Genomic DNA, 21346 nt, shown 5'->3' on the forward strand with positions numbered 1-21346 from the left:
TCCTATATATATCCTTAATATTTAATTTTTTTCAAATGTAAAGATATTTGCCTATTGCTCTCTTGTGTGTATTAAGCAGTGTGTAAGCAAGGAGTTTAGACCGGGTTAGTTTTGGTCTAATGAAAAATCTATTATAGTTTCTCAAAATAGCAACGCGCCAGCGGTCGCCTCAGCACGCCTTCCTTTTTAGACCAGATCGCCTATGGGCGCAAAAATGAGCGCTAATGCATTTGCTATTTAAACAGCGTAGCGCAATGCCTCAAAACGACTCTTGCGCCAAGCTGAAAGTACCAAAAGACTACTGCGCCACGTCTTGTGCCACACTGCGCCGGGTGTATGATAAGGCCCCTAGACTTTAATAGCTGTGTCTCATTTCAGAGGCTGCATCCTCTTCGAAAAATTCGAAGTACCTTCAAACGCAGCTTCCAAATGTGTCCTTCGTTATCCAGGTAACAAGGAACATAAACAGTGGATCCTTCATGGCTTCAAACGTCCCAAGATTCATTGCGCGCTGATAACGGCAGGACGTTTTTTAAAAGAAAACTTCGGTTTAAATGGAAAAAAAGTGGTGCTCGTGCACTTATAGTCCTGCTGCTTTCAAGAGCTCCAGATATTTTGTAAGCAGCAGCGGTTGCCGCTTTTGCTTTAAACCAGAGAAAAAATTTGGCAAATCTTTAGTATTGAGCCCTTAAAATTCCTATGAAATAAAAACTAATGGCACTATAAAACCACAGCCCATTTGCTAATCCTCATCGAGCAAGCTCATACACGACACACAGAAAAGTGAAATGAATGAGGAGGCATGTGGACATAACACAAAATCTAAAGCAATTCATTTTAGCATGTCAAAGTCAAATTCTTTGCATATAAAATATTTTCCCAACAACAAAATTAGAGAAATGGAGAGAGGCTAGTAATAATAAAACTACTAGCCACAGTGGATGGTGATTAAAAACGTTAATGTTAAGCCCTGATTATTACCAAATATTGATAAATTATCTTATATACGGTTGAAGTCAGAATTATTGTTTATTTACTTCCCAAATTTCTGTTTAATGGAGTGATTTTTCAACACATTTCTAGACATAATAGTTTTAATAACTCATTTCTAATAACTGATTTATTTTATCTTTGCCGTGATGACAGCAAATAATATTTGACTAGAAATTTTTTAAGACACTTCTATACAGCTGAGTGACATTTAAAGGCTTAACTAGGTTAATTAGGTTAACTAGGCAGGTTAGGGAAATTAGGCAAGTTATTCTATAACGATGGTTTATCAAAAAAAAAAAAAAAAAAAGCTTAAAGAGGCTACTAATTTTGTCCTTAAAATGGTGTTTAAAAAATTAAAAACTGCTTTTATTCTAACCAAAAAAACAAAACAAATAAATTTTCTCCAGAAGAAAAAAAATATTCACAGAAATACTGTGAAAGTGTCTGCTCAGTTAAACATCATTTGGGAAATATTTAAAAAAGCAAGAAAAAAATTCAAAGGGGTGTTAATAATTCTGACTATAACTGTATTCACCTTATTCTCAGCTGACGAGTGGGCGCTGCCATTTGAATCTTTTTGTCTCGCGACATCCGGTCACATTCACTTCCATTCATTATTTGACGTTAACAACTGCTCGTTACGCTGCTTGATGTTGCAATTTAATATTTTCTTATTATATTATGCTACTTGGTCTGTGTAGTCATGCAAACATTTGTTTGTTGAGCAAGTAGTTTGGCCATTTTCTGCCGTTTATTATTCCTAGTCATTTCTCCCATAGGCGACTGAATCGGAAGTTCTAAGACAATCGTGAAAACAGGCGCACTTCCGCATTTTAGAATAAGGTCAATATATGAATTATAATACATTGTAATCTTTCCTGCATTTGTTTATAGTAAAAATGTAAAATCAAAAACGAATATACATTTTTTAAATTTTAAAGATACATTTTAAATGCTTATTCGTGTCTGCACCATAGACATTTCAGTGTCATTAAAATTTTAGTTTTAGTCATTCAGTTGTGTTTTTGTAATTTTTACTAGCTGTTTTTATAATATAAGTAAATATTTGTATTATAATTTATCAATTTAATTGGTTTTAGTTTATTTATAAATTTATATTCTAATATGTTTTGATAACAAATATTATTTTAGATATTTATTAAAATATTACTATTGTTGTTTAATACATTTACAATCCATTTGGTCATTTTAGTTTCTCTGTTGAAATCCATTAAAAACAATGTTGTTTTTGATATAATTTAAATGGAAACTAGCAAAAATAAAAAGTACTTTATTTAAAGTGTTTTTATTTCATCATTTATATTATTTCATTATTTTTTTTTTATGAATTTAGTTTTATTAAATTTTATTTCTGTAATGTTATAATATCAGACCATACACTGTACATGCATTACTAAAGGGATTTTTTTTAAAAAGGTATTTTTTAGATTAAAAAAAATCAACAGTCAACGCTGAAACAAAACAAAGACATACAGACAAGACAAAAAAACAAAAGAGACAATGCAAAATGGATGCATAATGTAAAAATAGCATTTTTAAAAGGACTAGTTTATATAAATTTAAATGAATTGATATATAAATGTTTTAGTCTATAAATCTTTCCTTGAATAGAAGGTCAAATAACATATTGTACATGTAATTTTATTTATAGCTTAAGCTTAATTACTTATTTATTTTTGCTTGCTGAATATTATATTTTTTCTCATAAGCTTTAAATTAAAACCTTATGAAATCTTTGTTGAACTGGATTGGCTTATTCTCACCTTCCAGAGCTATCGACAGCACTGAGTTTTCCACCAGCCAGTCCAAAAGTCGGTCTGTGTCGATGGCGTTCTTCACAGTCTTAGACACTGTACTTTCCTCGATGAGTTTCGTGACCTGTGGGAGCACAGAGCCATCAGCGTGAGGAAAAGAGCTCAGGCATGACTGAACTTTAAACCTAATGTGTGGAAGAAACTCGAAACCTCTTTGAGCGAGTTCATCTTGGCACTGAAATGGGGCGTTTTGAGCATTCGAAGGAGGATGTCCAGCCGGAGGTCATCAACCACGTTCACCAACTCCCGCTGGAAACGCATGCAGAGCAGCTTAATGGCCGACAGCAGCTCAGGAATACTCACCAGACGCTGCACAAACACAGAAAAACAACAACCGTGAGTACAGCTCAAACAGTGCAGACATTTCAACCTGCATATTAATTGTAATACACTTTTAAAATATGTATATGTTGATCAGTTTTTAATGTTAATGATTTCAAGCAGCATTAAATGACCTTGATCTCGGCTTCAACAATTTCTGATGGTGAGAATTGAACTCTACAGTTTAAAAAGGGACTTCTGTAGTAGTTTGAAAAAAAAAAAAAAGATATAGCATAAAACCTCCTGAATTATTAGCCCCATCTGTTGAATTTGAACACATTTCTAAGCATCATAGTTTAATAACTAATTTCTAATAACTGATTTACTTTATCTTTGCCATGACGGCAATACATAAGACCAAAGGTGTCAAACTCATTTTAGCTCAGGGGCTACATGGAGTAAAATCTGTTCTCAAGTGGGCCGGACTGGTCAAAACAATGGGGGGTGGGGGGGTTGTTGCGCTACATATTTGAAGAGACAGGGAGGGGGGGTGTTTAAGGGTGTGGTTTGGTACCACGCCTCCTTTTTTTCAAATGGTCCCCCCTTTCAGTTAGCAAACCACTGCCATCAACCCCTACCCGGACCTCAGCAAACCACCGCCACCAACCCCAACCCGAACCTCAGCTTTTTGGTACAGTCCCCTGATCACCCAGGCAGGTGGAGCTAAACCCTGCAGGGCACCAGACCTCCAGGAATGAGATTGGTGACCCCAGCTATAAGGGGACGCAGTTTACTGAAGAATGATTTGAATATGGCATGGTAATATCTCATGAAATATTTTAGGTAGCTTAGCAGTGAACTATGGCTCAGTGTGGTAAATGATTACAGAACAGGTTTTACTGTTGTTTGTGCACAACAATCACATGTGATTCATTGCACAGCATTAACTATATTTAGGTGGCTTACCTTGTCTTTCAGGTCTTTCTCCTCCAGGTTCTGCACATATGTTATCATCTTATGGATGACTGGGTCCAGCATGGGCTAAAAAATTCAACACAAATGAATCCATAAAGCATCAAGCTGAAGGTGAGACTAGTTTAGAAACATATTTTCTTTGACTTATTACAAAACATCTAACAATTCAAGAATTCCAGGTATCCATGTAAATAAGTAAGAAGAGATCATTGGTTGTAACACTCACCTGCACCAGGCTTGAGTTGAGGTATTCTGCACACACACCGAGTGGCTGAACCAGAGCGGATACACACTGAAAAAAACAACAACATACAAATGCGATTAATTTATTCAGAATGCTGGCATAAAACAAATGACAAAACAAACTTATAGAGAGTGTTTGAGGAAAATATTAAAGGATATACTGTTATGATTTAGTGCCAGGAGTACACACTTTTCTTGCTTTGATATGAATTACTATGTTAAATCCTTGCACAAAATAATGTTGTTTACAAGTTAAAGGATAAAGACTTATTTTTGTACTACATTTTGAGTTATATGCATGTACATGTGAGTATCTATATCAGCGAAGCTTGCAAAAATGCTTGAAGGAGTCAAACTGCATCCAATTGACACTTTACTATCCAATGAGGACACAAGAGAGGTTTTGTGAATGCAATTAAATGGATGCAACTGACACTGGTAGGTCATGTGATAACGGCAACATTGTGGATCGTCCTAGGGCAAAATATAATGTAATATGACAAAAACAAAAACTAGATGATATCAATGTCATCGAGAGAAAACAAGATCTTTTTGCAAATTCAACAAATTTATATTTTATATACAGTCAAACCCAAAATTATTCATACCCCTGACAAATTCTGACTTAAAGTTACTTTTATTCAACCAGCAAGTTTTTTTTTTGACCAGAAATCATACAGTCTTTTCCCTAAAAATAATAATAGGACGGTGTACAAGAGGCATAATTGTGGAAAAAAAATATTTCTCAGCTTCTTTTACATTGAAAATTAACTTTGAGACAGAATTCACGAGGGGTATGAAAAATTTTAGGCTTAACTGTAAATATAGACAACATTGAAGGGACTCAAAAAAGTACTCATCCCTATAGGCGATTTTTTGGTTATACTTTATTTAAAGGTGTCCTTACTCCTTACAGTTAAACTTGTTGCGACTGTTAATTTAACTACTGAATAACATTAATTACATACACTTACTATATAGTTAGGGTTAGAACATGGGTTCTAATTCTAATTACATATTCACCTTTAAATAAAGGGCTTCCATTTTTTATTTATTTATTTTATTAAGTGATATCTTGTAGGCAAATGTTTGATTAATAATGTCAAAACTAGGGATGTCCAGCTCCACATGATCGAAAATCGGGCCCAATCACAGTTTCAGACTCGAACTGAATCAGACGTTACTTCCCGATCAGGACTTGAATATATATGTAGTGGTGGGTTGTTATCGGCATTAATGTGCTGTGTTAACACGAGACTCTTATTGTGCGATAAAAAAAAAAAAATATATATATATATATATATATATATCGACCTTAATCTATTTTCAAAGTTGGGTTGGAAGTAAGGTCTATTCTACGCAAGCTATGATGACTTTCACCTTGATATTTTTGCGCGAACGTTTACCTGACCGGTAAGCCGTCTGGCAAAAAAGTGCCCTTCTGAATCAAATTAGCAGGATGCCTGACTTTAACTGCAGTTCGGCAGTTTCACTTTAACTCATGAACATTTCATTCATGCCACCGTGACAAACTGGGGTATTAAACGTAAATAAGGAGTAAGGACTGTTGAGAGTGTTATGGAATGTAATAACACATGCCAAATGGTAAGAAAAAACTTCCGCATTTTGCGTTATATATATATATATATATATATATATATATATATATATATATATATATATATATATATATATATAGTCATTATTTTATAACATTAATGGTTGTGCGAAGTAATTAATTGTTATTAATTTCTATTACACTATTGGTTAAATGCTAGCAAAGTAGAACACAGAAGCAGCTTGAAGCGGAAAGAGCGAGTATGTGAGATATGTACAGTAACTGTGACATATGTAAACTTGGGATTGCCTGCCAGGTATTTAAAGTTGAGATGCTATATGTTTTTATATTAGATTTTTTTTTACATTTACAGAGACGAATTGATGTTATTTATTACTTGATTGTTCAAACTACCTCACAGATTTGTTTGTGAACAGAGTTGATAAATGTTAAAATCAGGTGAAATAAATAAATCATAAGGAACACCCTGGATTTGCTTCTTCGATCATCTTTATTCTTTTTTATGTATTATGGAAGTATCGAATCAGGTTTCAGTATCGGTAGATACTGAAAATAAAATGACTTAGACTCGAGGGCAAAAAAACCTGACAGGGATATCCCTAATAGAAACTAAATATTAAATAAATATAAAACACTTTTTAAAAAAATTAATGATTATAGGCCCATAAAACGAATATAATAATGCTACATAAAAAGCTTAATCATGCATCCTTTTTTAATCAACCTACCCATATTTATACAAAACAAACTTTTTAACAGTCAAAATATAGCACCTAATCAGTCAGGATGTGATTTCAGACGCACAAGGGACTTTTACACAACATCTCTCTCCTGGCGTACATATCCTTAAATGCCAACAGAGAAACATCACCAATGAATCACTTCTCTGTTTCATCAAATGACTTGTCGTCCATTGGAGAGAGTGAATGAATCATTTAAGTCAGCGAATGAGAGCAAACTGAGTCCTGCTCTTGTTTTTTGCTTTCAATTGACTCTTACCATCATTACAGATTAAATGGCTACAGTAGCAGGGCTTCCCTTCATGTCTGAGTTTTAAGCCTAGCTGGCATCGGACCAGCGGAGTTTCCTTTACGTGGCCACAGCAGGTCGTGCGAGTCCCTGAAAAGACTTTCCCTTTCGCCTCCAACTTCCTGTTCCTGTGTTGAGGCCATTTATATGCAAATCCCAAATCAAAGCATCTTTTCCCTGTCGCCAGCTCTATCTCTCAGCCCTGGCACGCAGATCATGCTAATGCCCACCTTCAAAAGACAAGCAGGCGGAACCAAAAACAAGGCAGCTTCACAGATCCAAGACAAGGGGGAGCATTTACACACTCGCACTAAAGTGGGAGCTGGCACCTCCCTCTGCTAATAATAATAATAATGGAGTCATCAAACATTTGTCACATCAATTTTTCTGTCTGACTATCTAAAAAAACAACAATTAAATATTATTAATAAAGCAGCTCTTTGGTACTTGTACTTAGTACTCATACTTTTCCAAATGTTTAGTGGGCAATATTATGGGTTAGAGTATACACAAGTTTTCATTTTGAATTTCTACCAAAAATGTTTGCTGCAAACATTTTTGGGTCATGCAATTTCTATTTTTGAATACTATTTAGAATGGATGATATGTAAATATAGAGCAAAAACAAAAAAAAAAAAAAAAAACATCATTTTCAATCATATATAATTATATCTATTAACATTTAAAAATGTCTATTTAAAATAACAAAATCTAACCCTGATGGTACAAAATTTTGAAGCAAAAACTAAATGAAACAAAACGACAAAAAATAAAATCAAATGAAACAAAACAAAACAAAAGAAAATGAAAAGCAAGGAAACCAAACAAAAGCCAAGCCAAACAAAAAACAAAAGCAAAAATGCAGCCCTGATGGTAAAAAACTTTGAAAAAAAGCTGAACAAAAACTAAAGACAAGCAATAACAAAAACAAAAGCCAACTAAAAACAAATGCCAACCAAACAAAAACCAACAAAAGCAGACAAAACAAAACTAAAGCAAACAAAACATAAGTAAAACCAACAAGACAAAACAAAAGCCAACATAACACCAACTAAACAAAACAAAAGCCAACAAAACAAAACAAAAGCAAACAAAACAAAAACCAAAAAATGCCAGCAAAACTAAAGCCAACAAAACAAAAGCCAATAAAACAAGTCAACAAAACAAAACAAAGGCTAACAAAACAAACTCCAACAAAAGCCAACATAACAAAACAAAAGCAAACAAAACAAAAACCAAAAAATGCCAGCAAAACTAAAGCCAACAGAACAAGTCAAGAAAACAAAACAAAGGCTAACAAAACAAACTCCAACAAAAGCCAACAAAACAAAAGCCAACATAACAAAACAAAAGCAAACAAAACAAAACAAAAGCCAACAAAAAATAAACAAATACCAAAAACATAAAAACTAATAAAACAAAAGCCAACCAAAGCCAACAAAACAAAACAAAAGTCATTAAAACAAAACAAATGACAAAAAACAAAAGCCAACAAAACAAATGTGTGTGACTCTAAATAATTTTATCTAATTTAGTTTATTATTTTGTCTTAACAGTTTTATTGGTGTAAATGTAAATCTTACTGACTGAATGATTCATTGATTGATCAGTCAAATTCATTTGAGTTATAACTAGTCCATCATCCTACCCATCCCAACCATCTCTGTCTACCCGTCCCTCAGTTTGACATTTTTTCAGACATTATTCCACTTCCTCACATTGTAATGTCTTTTTTTTTCCTCGACAATTGCATTACCTCAAAAGGCCCGAGGAGAAACAGTGTCCAAAAGCAATTCTATTAGTTCACATCTCAATAACTGGCCTTGATGCTCTCTTTTTTTCTGTCTACAGAAATGCAGCATCTCATGTTCCCTCTCATCTCCTTCTCACTGTCTGCTGTGTGTAGGAAGCTCTCGGTGTTGGTGATGAACATGAGCTGAGCTCTTTAGCACACGCTATAATAGACTCTGCCCTCATTCAACTCTCTCTCACTATGCCTCTCCCTCTTCCAATTCTTCATTTATTTATTTGTTTTTACTCCACAGTATTGCTCATTCCAAAGATAACCAAGTTTTGCTAATAACTGGGATATTCCATCTTAAAGCATGTGCAACCAAAATATTTCTCATTTTTAAAGAGCTTTTTCTGGTGTTATTTTGACAGTGTGTATAATAAATATTACAGCTGGGCGATATGACAGAAATCTTATATCATAATACAAGTCATCTCCTTTCCTGATAACAATATATAACACAATATAGTGGCTTTTCTGTAAATACAATCAATTAATAATTACTAATACATGCACTGATCACATGCTCATTTGTATGCAATCATATTTCGCACAAATATTTGATTAAGTATGTAAAAATATAAAACAAATACTGTAAAATGATGATAATGATTACAGGTCCAACACAAAAATAAAATGAACATCACCAAATAAAATGCTAAATGTAAACATTGTATTTTCAAGAATACAACTTTCTCACAGCGCTGTTTTTCACATTTCTGTCTGCATCCCTGTAATCGTGTGTAATATAGCGCCATCATACATAATGAACATTTTTTTTATCATAAACAATGTATTTTGACATAAACAACGGAGCATCATATGAAATGATACTTCGTCCATATGTTTTACATTAACCGGCCACTTTATTAGGTACACCTGTCCAACTTTGCTTGTTAACGCAAATTTCTAAACAACCAATCACAGGGCTGCAACTCAATTGCATTTAGACATGTAGACATGGTCAAGATGGTCTGCTGCAGTTCAAACCAAGCATCAGAATGGAGAAGAAAGGTGATTTAAGAGTCTTTGAATGTGGAATGGTTGTTGGTGCCAGACGGGCTGTTCTGAGTATTTCAGAGACTGCTGACCTACTGGGATTTTCACACACAACCCTTTTTATTGTTTACAGAGAATGGTCCGAAAAACAGAAAAGATCTTGTAAGCGGCACTTCTGCAGGCAAAAATGCCTTGTTGATGCCAGAGGTCTGAGGAGAATGGCCATACTGGAGATGGCCAGACGAACCTTAAGGCAGATGGGCTACAGCAGCAGAAGACCACACCAGGTGCCACTCTTGTCAGCTAAGAACAGAAAACTAAAATTTGCACAAACTCAGCCAAATTGGGAAATAGAAGACTGGAAAAATCTGATGAGTCTCGATTTCTGCTGCGACATTTGAATGGTAGGGTCAGAATTTGGCGTCAACAACATGAAAGCATGGATCCATCCTGCCTTGTATCATGGTTCAGGCGGGTGGTGGTGGTGTAATGGTGTGGGGGATATTTTCTTGGCACACTTTGGGCCCATTAGTACCAATTGAGTATTGTGTCAATGCCACGGCCTACTTGAGTATTGTTGCTGACCATGTCCATCCTTTTATGACCACAGTGTACTTATCTTCTGATGGCTACTTCCAGCAGGATAAAGTACCTTGTCATAAAGTGCAAATCCTCTCAGACTGGTTTCTTGAACATGACAATGAGTTTAAGGTACTCAAATGGCCTCCACATTCAACTGATGCAAAAAAGCAACCTTGGGATGTGGTAAAACGGGAGATTTGCATCATATGGATGTGCAGCCAACAAATCAGCAGCAACTGTGTGATACCATCATGTCAACATGGATCAAAATCTCCAGTACCTTGTTGAATCTACATTACAGATATTAAAGATAAGGCAGTTATAAAGCCAAAATGGGGTCCAGCTGTGTACAAGTAAGATGTACCTAATAAAGTGGCCAGCAAGTGTGTATTCGATAGACCAGTGTTTCCCAACCCTGTTTCTGAAGGCACACCAACAGTACACATTTTCAACCTCTTCCTAATCAAACACACCTTAACTCATCAGAACATTAGAAGAGACTCCAAAACCTGAAATCAATGGGTCAGATAAGGGAGACATCCAAAATAGGCATTGTTAGTGTACCTCCAGGAACAGGGTTGGAGAACACTGCAGTAGGTAACGTGTAGATCAAAACATTTCATCAATGTTGTCCTAATATTATAAAACCCATTCTTGACTTAGGACAATTTTAACAAATTTTTTTTGATCCACTTCAAATGTTGACTACTATATTGTCATATTTCTCAGCCCTATTTATCAAAAAATGTATGTCCTTAAAACACATTTTTAGCATTTCATCCTGCACAAATTGATGTATACATGTAAAAAATTAGAGTAATGTCAGGGTATGGTCTCCACTGGCTCTATAACGTCTGATTTGACCCTCAAACAGCGCAGTTTTAAAAGGAGTCCTGGAAGATTTTGCTTTGTGTAGTGGATTTATAAAGGATAAAGACTCACGCTCGAATCGATCTAGTAAAACAGACTTAATCTCTTCATATCTGTGTTTACGTGGGATGAGGAAACATCTGGAGATTGATTTTCAGATATGGTAATGGCTGTTTGTTTTCCAACACATGATGCAAGTGGACAAATAATTTCAACAGACTGGGCCGATCATCTGGCCAATCAAAGCACAGTAGACTCTTAGTCGAAGCAAACTAGCTTCATGCTGTATGCCCCATGTACACATCATCGGCTATTCAGGGCAATTCAATCATAACTTAATGTCAAAACAGGTATCATAACATAATTTATCAATATGTGACTCTTTTTGGATTCTCGGAAGCTAGAGAAATTAGGAATATAGAACAGGAAATACGCTGGGACCATTGTTTTTGTTTATATCCCTTAAAATGGTCTATAAGAAACACGTTTTTGAACTTTTGTAGAGGACCATACACTTGATCACTTTCATGTGTTCCCCACAATGTATTAAAGCACCAATTGTTTGTATTTTAGGAACCCTAGCACTCATACGTTTTCAAGAGTCATTTTTACTGCTGAAACACCCACTAACCTAGTCTGCAATGGAATATTTGTCATACATATATACAGTTGAAGTCAGAATTATTAGCCCCGCTTTATTTATTCATTTTATCTGGCTTTTTTAAATATTTTCCAAATGATGTTTAACAGAGCAAAGAAATTTTCACAGTATGTCTGATAATATTTTTTCCTCTAGAGAAAGTCTTTTTTATTTTATTTCTGCTAGAATAAAAGTAGTTTTTAATTTTTTTAAAAGCCATTTTAAGGTCAAAATTATTGGCCTCTTTAGGCTATATTTTTTTCTAAAGTCCACAGAACAAACCATCTTTATACAATAACTTGCCTAATTACCCTAACCTGCCTAGTTAACCTTGTTAACCTAGTTAAGCCTTTAAATGTCACTTTAAACTGTATAGAAGTGTCTTAAAAAATATAAAAAAACATCATCATTGCAAAGACAAAATAACTCAGTTATTAGAAATGAGTTATTAAATTATTATGTTAAGAAATGGGTTGAAAAAAATCCTCTCCGTTAAACAGAAATTGGGGAAAAAAATAAACAGGGGGGTTAATAATTTGGATGGCTAATAATTCTGACTTCAACTGTACGTATTGAATCGTTTGGTACAATGCTTAGAGTAGATTATGCTTTACACACTGAATAATTCACTGCAGTTAATTAGAAAATTAATATTTGAAGACTTCAGATACAAAAATCTCTAAACACCCTCTGAAAGTGGACATTTTTCTTGCTTTTTGGAAATTTTTATTTCATTTGGAAATGAAAGAGCCTAAAGTGTGTAAAAAAAAAAGCATTAATAAAAAAATTCTAATAATCAATTAAAAAAAAAAGGTTCAATTTTTAATCAGTAACATTTAAATATGTCCAGAATGCACTCTCTTACCCCGATCTCAATCTCTTCCTGGTTGAGCTTGCATTGAATTGCTGTGAAGCCTCCCATTTCTCCAAACTACAGATAGAAACAAGAGTCATATTCAGTTATTGAACCGCATAGACTTGTCAGATGTCTAATGTGAGGTAACATGATATAACATAATTTTCTCCTGCAGTGTTTGATTGAATTTCTTACCCGATTCACCAAGTCCACTAGCCAGCCGTGAGGTTCCTGGTACAAAAAGAACAAAGAAGTTTGATTTCATATTGAAATAATTTGTTCTTCATTTATGCAAGCTGCTTGTTTGCTAGATATAATAATTTTGTTTATCTTATGCCTGTTTACTGGAATGCAAAACCAAGCTGAACACCAAACAACTATCACCAACGAAACCAAACTATGTTGTAGCCTCATTGTTTCACATCTGAATCAAAAAAGCTGCCCGTGAAAAAAAAAAAAAAAAAACGAATAAATGAGACCTGCAGGGGCAGAAGTCTGTTTTCCTCCTGCAAATGGAAACTGAATTACGCGCCCAGACAAAATGTAAACAAAGCAGCATTTAGTACCATCATCACAGTAAGTGTCAGTCAAGATTGAGTGATTTGCTCGAGCAAATATGTCTGATAATCAATTAATTTAGGAAATGTAGCAAAATTACAGCCGGCCCCTAAGTGATTCTTCATTCATTCATTTATTTTTTTTCGGCTTAGTCCCTTTATTAATCTGGGGTCGCCACAGCGGAATGAACCGCCAACTTATCCAGCATATGTTTTATGCAGAGGATGCCCTTTTAGCTGCAATCCATTGCTGGGAAACATCTATACACACTCATTCACACTAATACACTACGGAAAATTTAGCCAACCAAATTCACCTGTACCGCATGTCTTTGGACTGTGGGAGAAACCGGAACACCCTTGAGGAAACCCACGTGAACCCAGGGAGAACATGCAAACTCCACACAGAAACGCCAACTAACCCAGCCGAGGCTTGAACCAGCAACCTTCTTGCTGTGAGGTGACAGCACTACCTACTGCGCCACTGCGTCACCCATAAGTGATTCTTCTTGCCTTGAATTGTTTAAGTTTCGACATCCCTTCACTACATTACACCTAAATCCCTTCACTACATTACACCAGAGTTAAGGCAAAATTGCTTGCAAAGCTTAAGATTAAATTTCATATCATGAAACAACAATTACATTAAACATTTCTTTCTCTTTAGTTTCATTCTACTCATTTCTACCATGTTCTATTTAAACACGGAAAGTGCTGTGCTAGAAAACCCATTCGTTTCAATGGCTTGTGCCGCATAAGGAAGTTTTGTTGCCGAACAAAGTGTATAAGGAGAGCACTGTTGACCAGCTTGTGTTAAATTTAATAAATTTAAAGTCAAACTGAAAGCCTTGCTTGCCCATCCTGATTCGAACACAAACCCATATTGCGGTAATCAGAGAAACAAATTGAGCTGGTGCTGCTATTTTGCATCATTTCTTTTTGAATTCATTTGTAAATTTTGCAAGCATATTTCACAATATTAGACAACAATTAAGAAAAAAAAAATTATGTAGCCGCTAGGGGTGTAACGGTTTACAAAAATCATGGTTCGACTCAATACGACACAGTGGTGTCACGGTTCGGTTAGTTTTTGATACAGCAAAAACAGAAAAAAGCCAGAGGATTTCTCTAGTTTAAATTTTTCTCTAATTTTAATTTACCGGCAGTATTATTAGTTAACAATAACTGTCCTGTGTTCTCACGGGTGGTGTCTGATATTGCACAGATGATATTTACATATTACTTATTATTAGCATACGTCATCCTAATAGCACTAACGGTCTTTCCATGAGCTGCAATATTAGTTTAATCTCAGTGAATGCATGCTCTTTAGCGATGGTGAACGAGGTGTCAGTCACAAGATTGACAGCATAGTGATGATTAAATGTAGGATTAAATAATGTTAGCACATCTCGTGCTTAAAATGTGTAGACCCAGTGGCAAACACTGTTACCTGAAAACTTCGTCCTATCGGCTTTACGGTGAATGCTTTCGTCATTTTCATAGCAGACTTTAACCACTAGAAGTCTTTTATCCACTCTTCGAAAAGTCTAAATGCTGGATTGACATTGATTAAATGATCACTAATCAGATGTGCCTTTAGGTGGTTTCTAAAACTAAATCTGTCAGTGTTGTTTTCATTTTCTCGTATGCAGACCTTTACGTTTTCACGGCTGTAGCTCCCTGTCATTGGAACTGAGTGATTGATGGCTGATATTACCCAATTGCATTCTGTTTTAGTGAAGTGGGCCAATAAAAAGAGCTTGAAGGCAGGGCAAGCATTACTGGCTTTGTTTATTGCAAGTTGACAAGTCAACTGTTTTAAACCATTCCTGAGCGCTGCGTTTGATGTTTTTAGGTGCAAAGATGCTTAATGCGTGAATGCATCCTAATTCCATGCATGTGGTGAGCATTTTGCCGTGAAAACTGATATCAATTTTATGCACTAACAAATATATTTTGATTTCGCATATGTGACCAAAACGATCGCAATTTCGAGCTTTGTCTCATATCCCCAGCTATAAATGTACCAAAACCAAAGTGTTTCCAAAGCCAGACCTGCTGTTGATTAGAGGAGGATTACATTAACATTATAGCCATTTTGCAAGCAAGTGCAGCGTGTGTCTGACTGGAGAAATGTATGGAGGTGGGCAGAGAAGGCAGCATGTTGCCTGTCACGTCATTTGGGATGCCGTGTTGTGCGTTGTTGCACTGAAAACATTCTGTTTTGTACACTTATTCTCTTTTATCTTTTTAGATATTAGTCTGAATCGTACGGTTTGTAATGCATACCGAACCGAAAGTCTCGTACGGAACGGTTCAATACAAATATGCGCATTGTTACACCCTTAGAAGCCACCAATAGACCTGCCAATGAAAGAAAGTGGAAGAAACTGGACAATTGCGATAATAATGTTAGATTTAAACAGGAATGTGTCTCCCAAGCCAACTTGTGATACAATCAATCAAACACATCTGAATGCCAGGTGTAAAAAGTGCCTTGGAGAATACACTTAGAATAATAACTTGTTTTCTAGTGTAAAGTTAATTTACATAATCATGAATTAATCTTTAATACTGTGCAATTAACAGCTTCTTATACTGAAAGACAGTATATGGTTGAAAACAAAAATGTACAAAAATGTGCACACGTCTAAAGGCCCTTGTGGAAAAAGAAACTATGCAACTGTTTTCCTGAAAACACACATCCTGGAATCTACAGAACCAGTTTTTCTGTCCTTTAGCTAGGACTGTCAAGTGAAGCTTACAGCCAGAAGCACACGTCCGCACCCATACATGTACATTCACATTACCTTCTGGTAGCTGGAGCTGGGAGACACTGCGAACATGCTGTCCTCTCCAAACACTTCTGCCCAGTTCCTCTGACAGGCCTTCATCCGGTTCTTAAAGTGATACTCATTATCTGGGTTAAAAGCCTGTCAATACAACAATATAGTAATGTGTCAATACAATACAATACAATACAATACAATACAATACAATACAATACAATACAATAAACATTATAGTTAGTTTAAACAATGGAACTATGGCTGTATTCATTAGGTATGAGAAAAATGTAAATATTTATTTAAACTTTTATAGGGCACTCTTTGAAATATTAATAGAAAAAACCCTAGGGAGTTACTGGAGGGTCATTACAGGACTTTTATGTAACATACAATATCATTGAAGTTACTATATGGTTTTTTTGTCTAATTTAGGGTTAATTAAAAAAAATTTATGAATTGGACAAAAATCATTCAACATTCCATATGAAAATATTTCAATTTAAATAGGAAAATCAGGGTTATTTGATCAAACATTGATAGTAAAATATTAATAAACGTGTCTGAAAACATGGCACCTTTTCATTATGTTATGCCAAAAAAAACAGTGAAAATTACTACATCTTTATTTTAAAATTAGAAAAAGACATCTTCTGTAGTTTATAGAATAAAACTAAATGTTTTTTTTTCCTCAAACACACAACTATAAATTGTAAATGCAAAGACACTAAGAATTTTTCAGCTGTCTCTTAATGCACTATTTTCCCCCATACATAAGAGCAGGTGGTTGCATGTACCATAGTAAGAACTCCCATAAGGCCAATGGGTATGGGGTCTTGTTTGACTCTCTCTGCGACCAGATCCACCAGCAGCATCAGCATGTTGTAGATTCCCTCATGAATCTCCGTTCCCCACTTGTGCACCGCACTAGATGTCAGCAGCTACAACACCATTTAACATCTAAATTATTCATCTCATCACATACAGCCGTTCAAAAACAATTTCTCACACAACAGCCTGTAGCGCTGTTCTTCATGTCTATTAAAAACACACAAACCTTTTTGAAGGCCTCAGGCATGCAGCGGTCAATGAACCTTTTGCAATTCTCGTCCGCATCGGCCAGGCCTACAGGGAAAGAGTGATAAAGAAGAGATTTGGGATTAGAACCAAACATCCAGACATGTACATACAGATTAGTGATCTTAGTTTCCAGAATTTTCACCAACTGAACCCACCTATTAATAAATGAATCGATAACTTGAATAATGTGAGACTTTAATCAGTGGCTCAGTGTCACTGGCATGACAATATGTGAAAATGAGACCAAAAGCCCAAGCAAACCCAAGAATTTTTTTTTTCCTGTAAAATAAAAGGCTAGTTAAGTTGTAAAAAGAATCATTAATTTCATTAAATTAAATAATTTAAGATTTAATTTCCCCTCATGCCTGCTGTACATTTTACATGCAAGGCATATGTTATGCGCTTCAACACAATGCACACTAGTAACAATCATGCTTAAAGGGTCACGAAACACCAAAACACATTTTTTTTGAGCTGGTGACAGTCATATATGTGTCCCACGCTGCTAAAAACACTATAAGGACACAAATATTACACAAAAAAAGTGAAAATTGGTTGTTTTTGCGCTATTTGAGCAAATTCGTTCTTCCGGTTTGAAACAAATTTTTGAAGCTGCGTCACGCCAATTAGATCCTTGCGTGTATTTCAGCGTGTAGACTGGTTGTCTGCAACTGGGAGTACTTTGTGACGTCTCTGGGTGTGCTGCATTAATTCATGAGTAAGACTTGGTTCAAACCAATCAGCGTGCTCAATTGTGTATGAGGTGCAACTTCATTAATATGCATGATAGCTTCAAAGACCTGAAACAGTGTTCAGACGGATGAGAGACGCCACGTTGTGTTGCCAAAACAAGTGTAGTGGAAGAACAAGAACTGTTTGGAGATATGAGTCGTCAGTGTTGCATTTTTAAATGTGCTGAACGAAGGTTTTGTTTTTAATTTCCCGCTATGAGATCACAGCTAGACTCATGTGTGGACTACAATGCACGCAACATGCAACAGAAAAACGTTTGTATAGATTTTTTTTTTTACCCGAGAGCTTTTCGCATCTGGAAATAGTGAAATCCCGCCTTGCTACTTGTCTCCTTTTAAAAAAAGACGCTGCTCCAGTTTGTGTTGATTGTCCTGTCTCTACAGATTTGGTAAGTAAGCAATCAGGGGTCTTTGTTTGTTTATTTAGATGGCAAAGTTAGCTCGTATTGTCAGCAGTACTCTTTCAGTTTTTAAAGACAGACCTTAGACAAAATGATTTCCAAGTTACTCAGTTTACAGTACGTTAATATCACTACAATATTATAGACTGAAAGATCTGCTGTAAATGCTGCTCTCAGTGTGTAAACATGTAAACACTGCAATAAACAAACTATTATCAACCGTCATGTTTAATTTTCACCGCATTTTGTGACAGAATAGTCTACACACACACATACACAGTAGAGATGCGCGGTTGGAGGTTATAGCCGCGGACTCATCGGGCGGATGGCGTTACGAAAAAATAATATTTTAATTAAATTCGGGCGGGTGGCGGGCGGTTGTACTGTTTTTATAGGCATAGCTGGCGCACCAACGAAAAAGCCTAGGACTGACTTCACAGAATGGGAGGAGGAATCGGATACATTAATTCTGGATGAAGTACAGAAGTATTCCTCTACAAACTTCCGTATAGACGGATCAGCAGAGGAAAATCTACTTTCCTTTAGGGAGAAATAAGGCCAGTCATTCCCACGACTGCAGCACCTTTCTAAGAGAATTATATGCATTTCAGCAACAAGTGCTGCGAGCGAGCGCTCCTTCAGTGCAGCAGGGCGCATTATAGTGGCTATGCAGGCGCTCCCGTCTGAATCCTGACACTGTCATACATGCACTTAGCCTGGTCAGACTTTATGTTCGCTCAAAGAGGGATGGCAAATCTATTTTTCTAATTTAATTTCTAATTGTGGGGGTGACTGAGCCTATAAGGCTTAGGCACGATATGACGTTTTTATTAAAAAAAATTTCAACTGTTTGCCAAAGCATGCGACTATAGCCTATGCCTACATTAAGATATTTATGTTAATATTTTTTTACAGCCTATTGTTTCTTTTGGCATATAAAATAGGTATTGTCTGATAGAGATATAAATAAAGGTTCATCTGTGTCGCAGAACTGTGTTGTTTCCGATTTCTACAAACTCGATAACATCCACAGCAAAAAATTAAAAATAATAAATAAAAAAATAGTCGAAAAACTGTGCCCATTAATTAGATGTGCAAGGCAAGCAGGTAGGCTACGTTTTTGGGGTTGCTATGGGCAACTACAAATGTAAACATTATTAGGCTATAATGTAAATGACTTATTATTCTATCTATTTATTAAAAAATAAAGTAAAATAGGCATTTAGTAGTAGGCTAAATAGCAGCATGTTGAAATGATGTGTCAATGCGTTTTCTATTAGGCTACAATAAAAAAAAGTTGTATAGTACTGTGCGTTTAATTTAGGCTATTTATTTACTTTTGTCCCTGTGCGCCGATTGGAGACGGAGTTCACTGCTGATATTCTGAGAGCTCGGGTGCTTCTCATTTCTTATTTGTGCATCCTCGTTTCCTTTCATTGCTTTCTTTCCTCGTGTTTCCACCCCACCGGGATACGAGGGAAGGACGCAAGGAAAAGACTCAAGGACCGAGGAATCGAATCAAGTGAAAAGACACGTCCTCGTATCTTTATCGTCACTTTAAAGCGTCGTCAATTAATGACTTGCATGTTTGGATTAACTGCATGTCTACATTAAAGTCATTCTCTGTTCTATAATGATCAATAAATAAACATTAATTTAATAATAAAAAGGAATAAGCCATTCAAATAAAGAGCCCAATCAGCAGATGGCGGGTGCGGTTTTAAAAATTGGTCAAAAATGTTACTGCGGATGGATGGCGGACGGATGATGAATTTTGTCATGCAGTTGCGGATGAAATAATAGCCCATCCGCGCATCTCTAATACACACGGCTTTCTGACCTACCGAGTGCAACTGAGTTACCGAGAAATGCAGAGGGTTTTTTTTTTTCCCTCATACGACATGCGGTATCAAATAAGTCAAATCAAAATAAAAAAAATCAGTGCATGCCCAGATGAAAACTCCCATTTTTATTCAAATCCTTGCCTCTTTCCCTCCCCCGACACTCCCACCAAAACAGAGCTAGACACACCCACTTTCCAGACTATTTCCAAACTAGAGGTGTAAAAACACCCTAGGGGTGTTTCATGGCCCTTTAATTGACTATTGCTTGGAGATGCAACAAATATTTAGTGGCTGAAGATTACAAGCCGAAACTTGCACTTTTTGCTCTTATCCAAATAAACATCTGAAAATATGAGCAAAAAAAAGGCTATTCTGCACTTCTGTTCAGCACACTGGTTCCAATCTCCATTAAGTCTTGGTCAATGTGCTGTGTAAAGTGGCTTTCACACTAAATGCTGAAATTGATACCTTATAAAATCCCATTTATTTCAATATTATTGGAATGTGAAAGTAGTTTGTTGCTGGGCATAACAAGGGCAGTGCAACACACATGCTCCTTAGATTTTGGTTTCAGTTTTGGAAATGAATTGTTGGTTTCGTTTGAGAATTTTCATTTTGTTGTTAGTCTTATTATCAATAAGGTGTGTGGATTTCAAGGACCGCCAACAACTAATGGACTGTGAATAGATCAAACTCACCATGTCTGGCCAGGCAGGTGGAGGCGATGAGGCACTTGCCGAGTGATTCCTCTCTCTTGTATGGGATGGACCAGTGATCAGTGAACACTCTGCTCTCCAGTTCATACAGATTAGTGGTGGGGAACTCCATACTGTTCCCAGAACAGTTCCCGTTCTCATCGTTACTCCTCTATAAGAAAGAAAGAGAAAGATATAAACACCTGCAAATCTAGCTGAAAAAATAAGCTGACAAATGAGCGATCCACTGATAAATCGCGGATTTAAAATATTCCAGTGTCCCTGTTTCATTGGTTACACTCAGGAAACAGTGGTGAGTTCGGTGAACTGATGATCTTCATGACCAATCACAGTCATTTCTGCTGAGCTTGTTTAAGAATGTGCTCAACAGCGCTCAATTGTTCATCTATACTGAACCAGATCATCTGGTTCTCCATATGATTACGCATGGACAGATAATAAAGGTGTCTGTACAGTCATATACCTGTTTCAGACAAAATCTCTTCAAAGTGATTCATATTCAACTCAAATCAAACGCAGTGCTCCGCCAGCCGAAATCATGTCACACGAGCCT

The 21346-nt window shown here is 35.9% G+C and overlaps 1 protein-coding gene across 6 annotated transcripts in view; it reads right to left on the reverse strand.

Moving 5' to 3' along the window:
• The window catches only part of usp24 (ubiquitin specific peptidase 24), a 746345-nt gene that overhangs the window by 694260 nt on the left and 30739 nt on the right, over positions 1–21346 (reverse strand). For all 6 annotated transcript variants that reach the window (XR_012396339.1, XR_012396338.1, XM_073934053.1 and 3 more), the window contains exons 2-11: positions 20776–20944; positions 17058–17125; positions 16798–16941; positions 16025–16147; positions 12850–12885; positions 12664–12729; positions 4291–4356; positions 4056–4130; positions 2979–3137; positions 2778–2892 (exon numbers count right to left, since the gene is read on the reverse strand). Coding sequence is in view for 4 of the 6 variants with exons in the window: in XM_073934053.1 (XP_073790154.1) it covers positions 2778–2892; positions 2979–3137; positions 4056–4130; positions 4291–4356; positions 12664–12729; positions 12850–12885; positions 16025–16147; positions 16798–16941; positions 17058–17125; positions 20776–20944 (1021 nt within the window). In the remaining 2 variants the exon portion in view is untranslated. The remainder of the gene's footprint in view (positions 1–2777; positions 2893–2978; positions 3138–4055; positions 4131–4290; positions 4357–12663; positions 12730–12849; positions 12886–16024; positions 16148–16797; positions 16942–17057; positions 17126–20775; positions 20945–21346) is intronic.

Source organism: Danio rerio, chromosome 20 (assembly GCF_049306965.1).
Source record: "Danio rerio strain Tuebingen ecotype United States chromosome 20, GRCz12tu, whole genome shotgun sequence".
NCBI classification, from domain to species: Eukaryota; Metazoa; Chordata; class Actinopteri; order Cypriniformes; family Danionidae; genus Danio; species Danio rerio.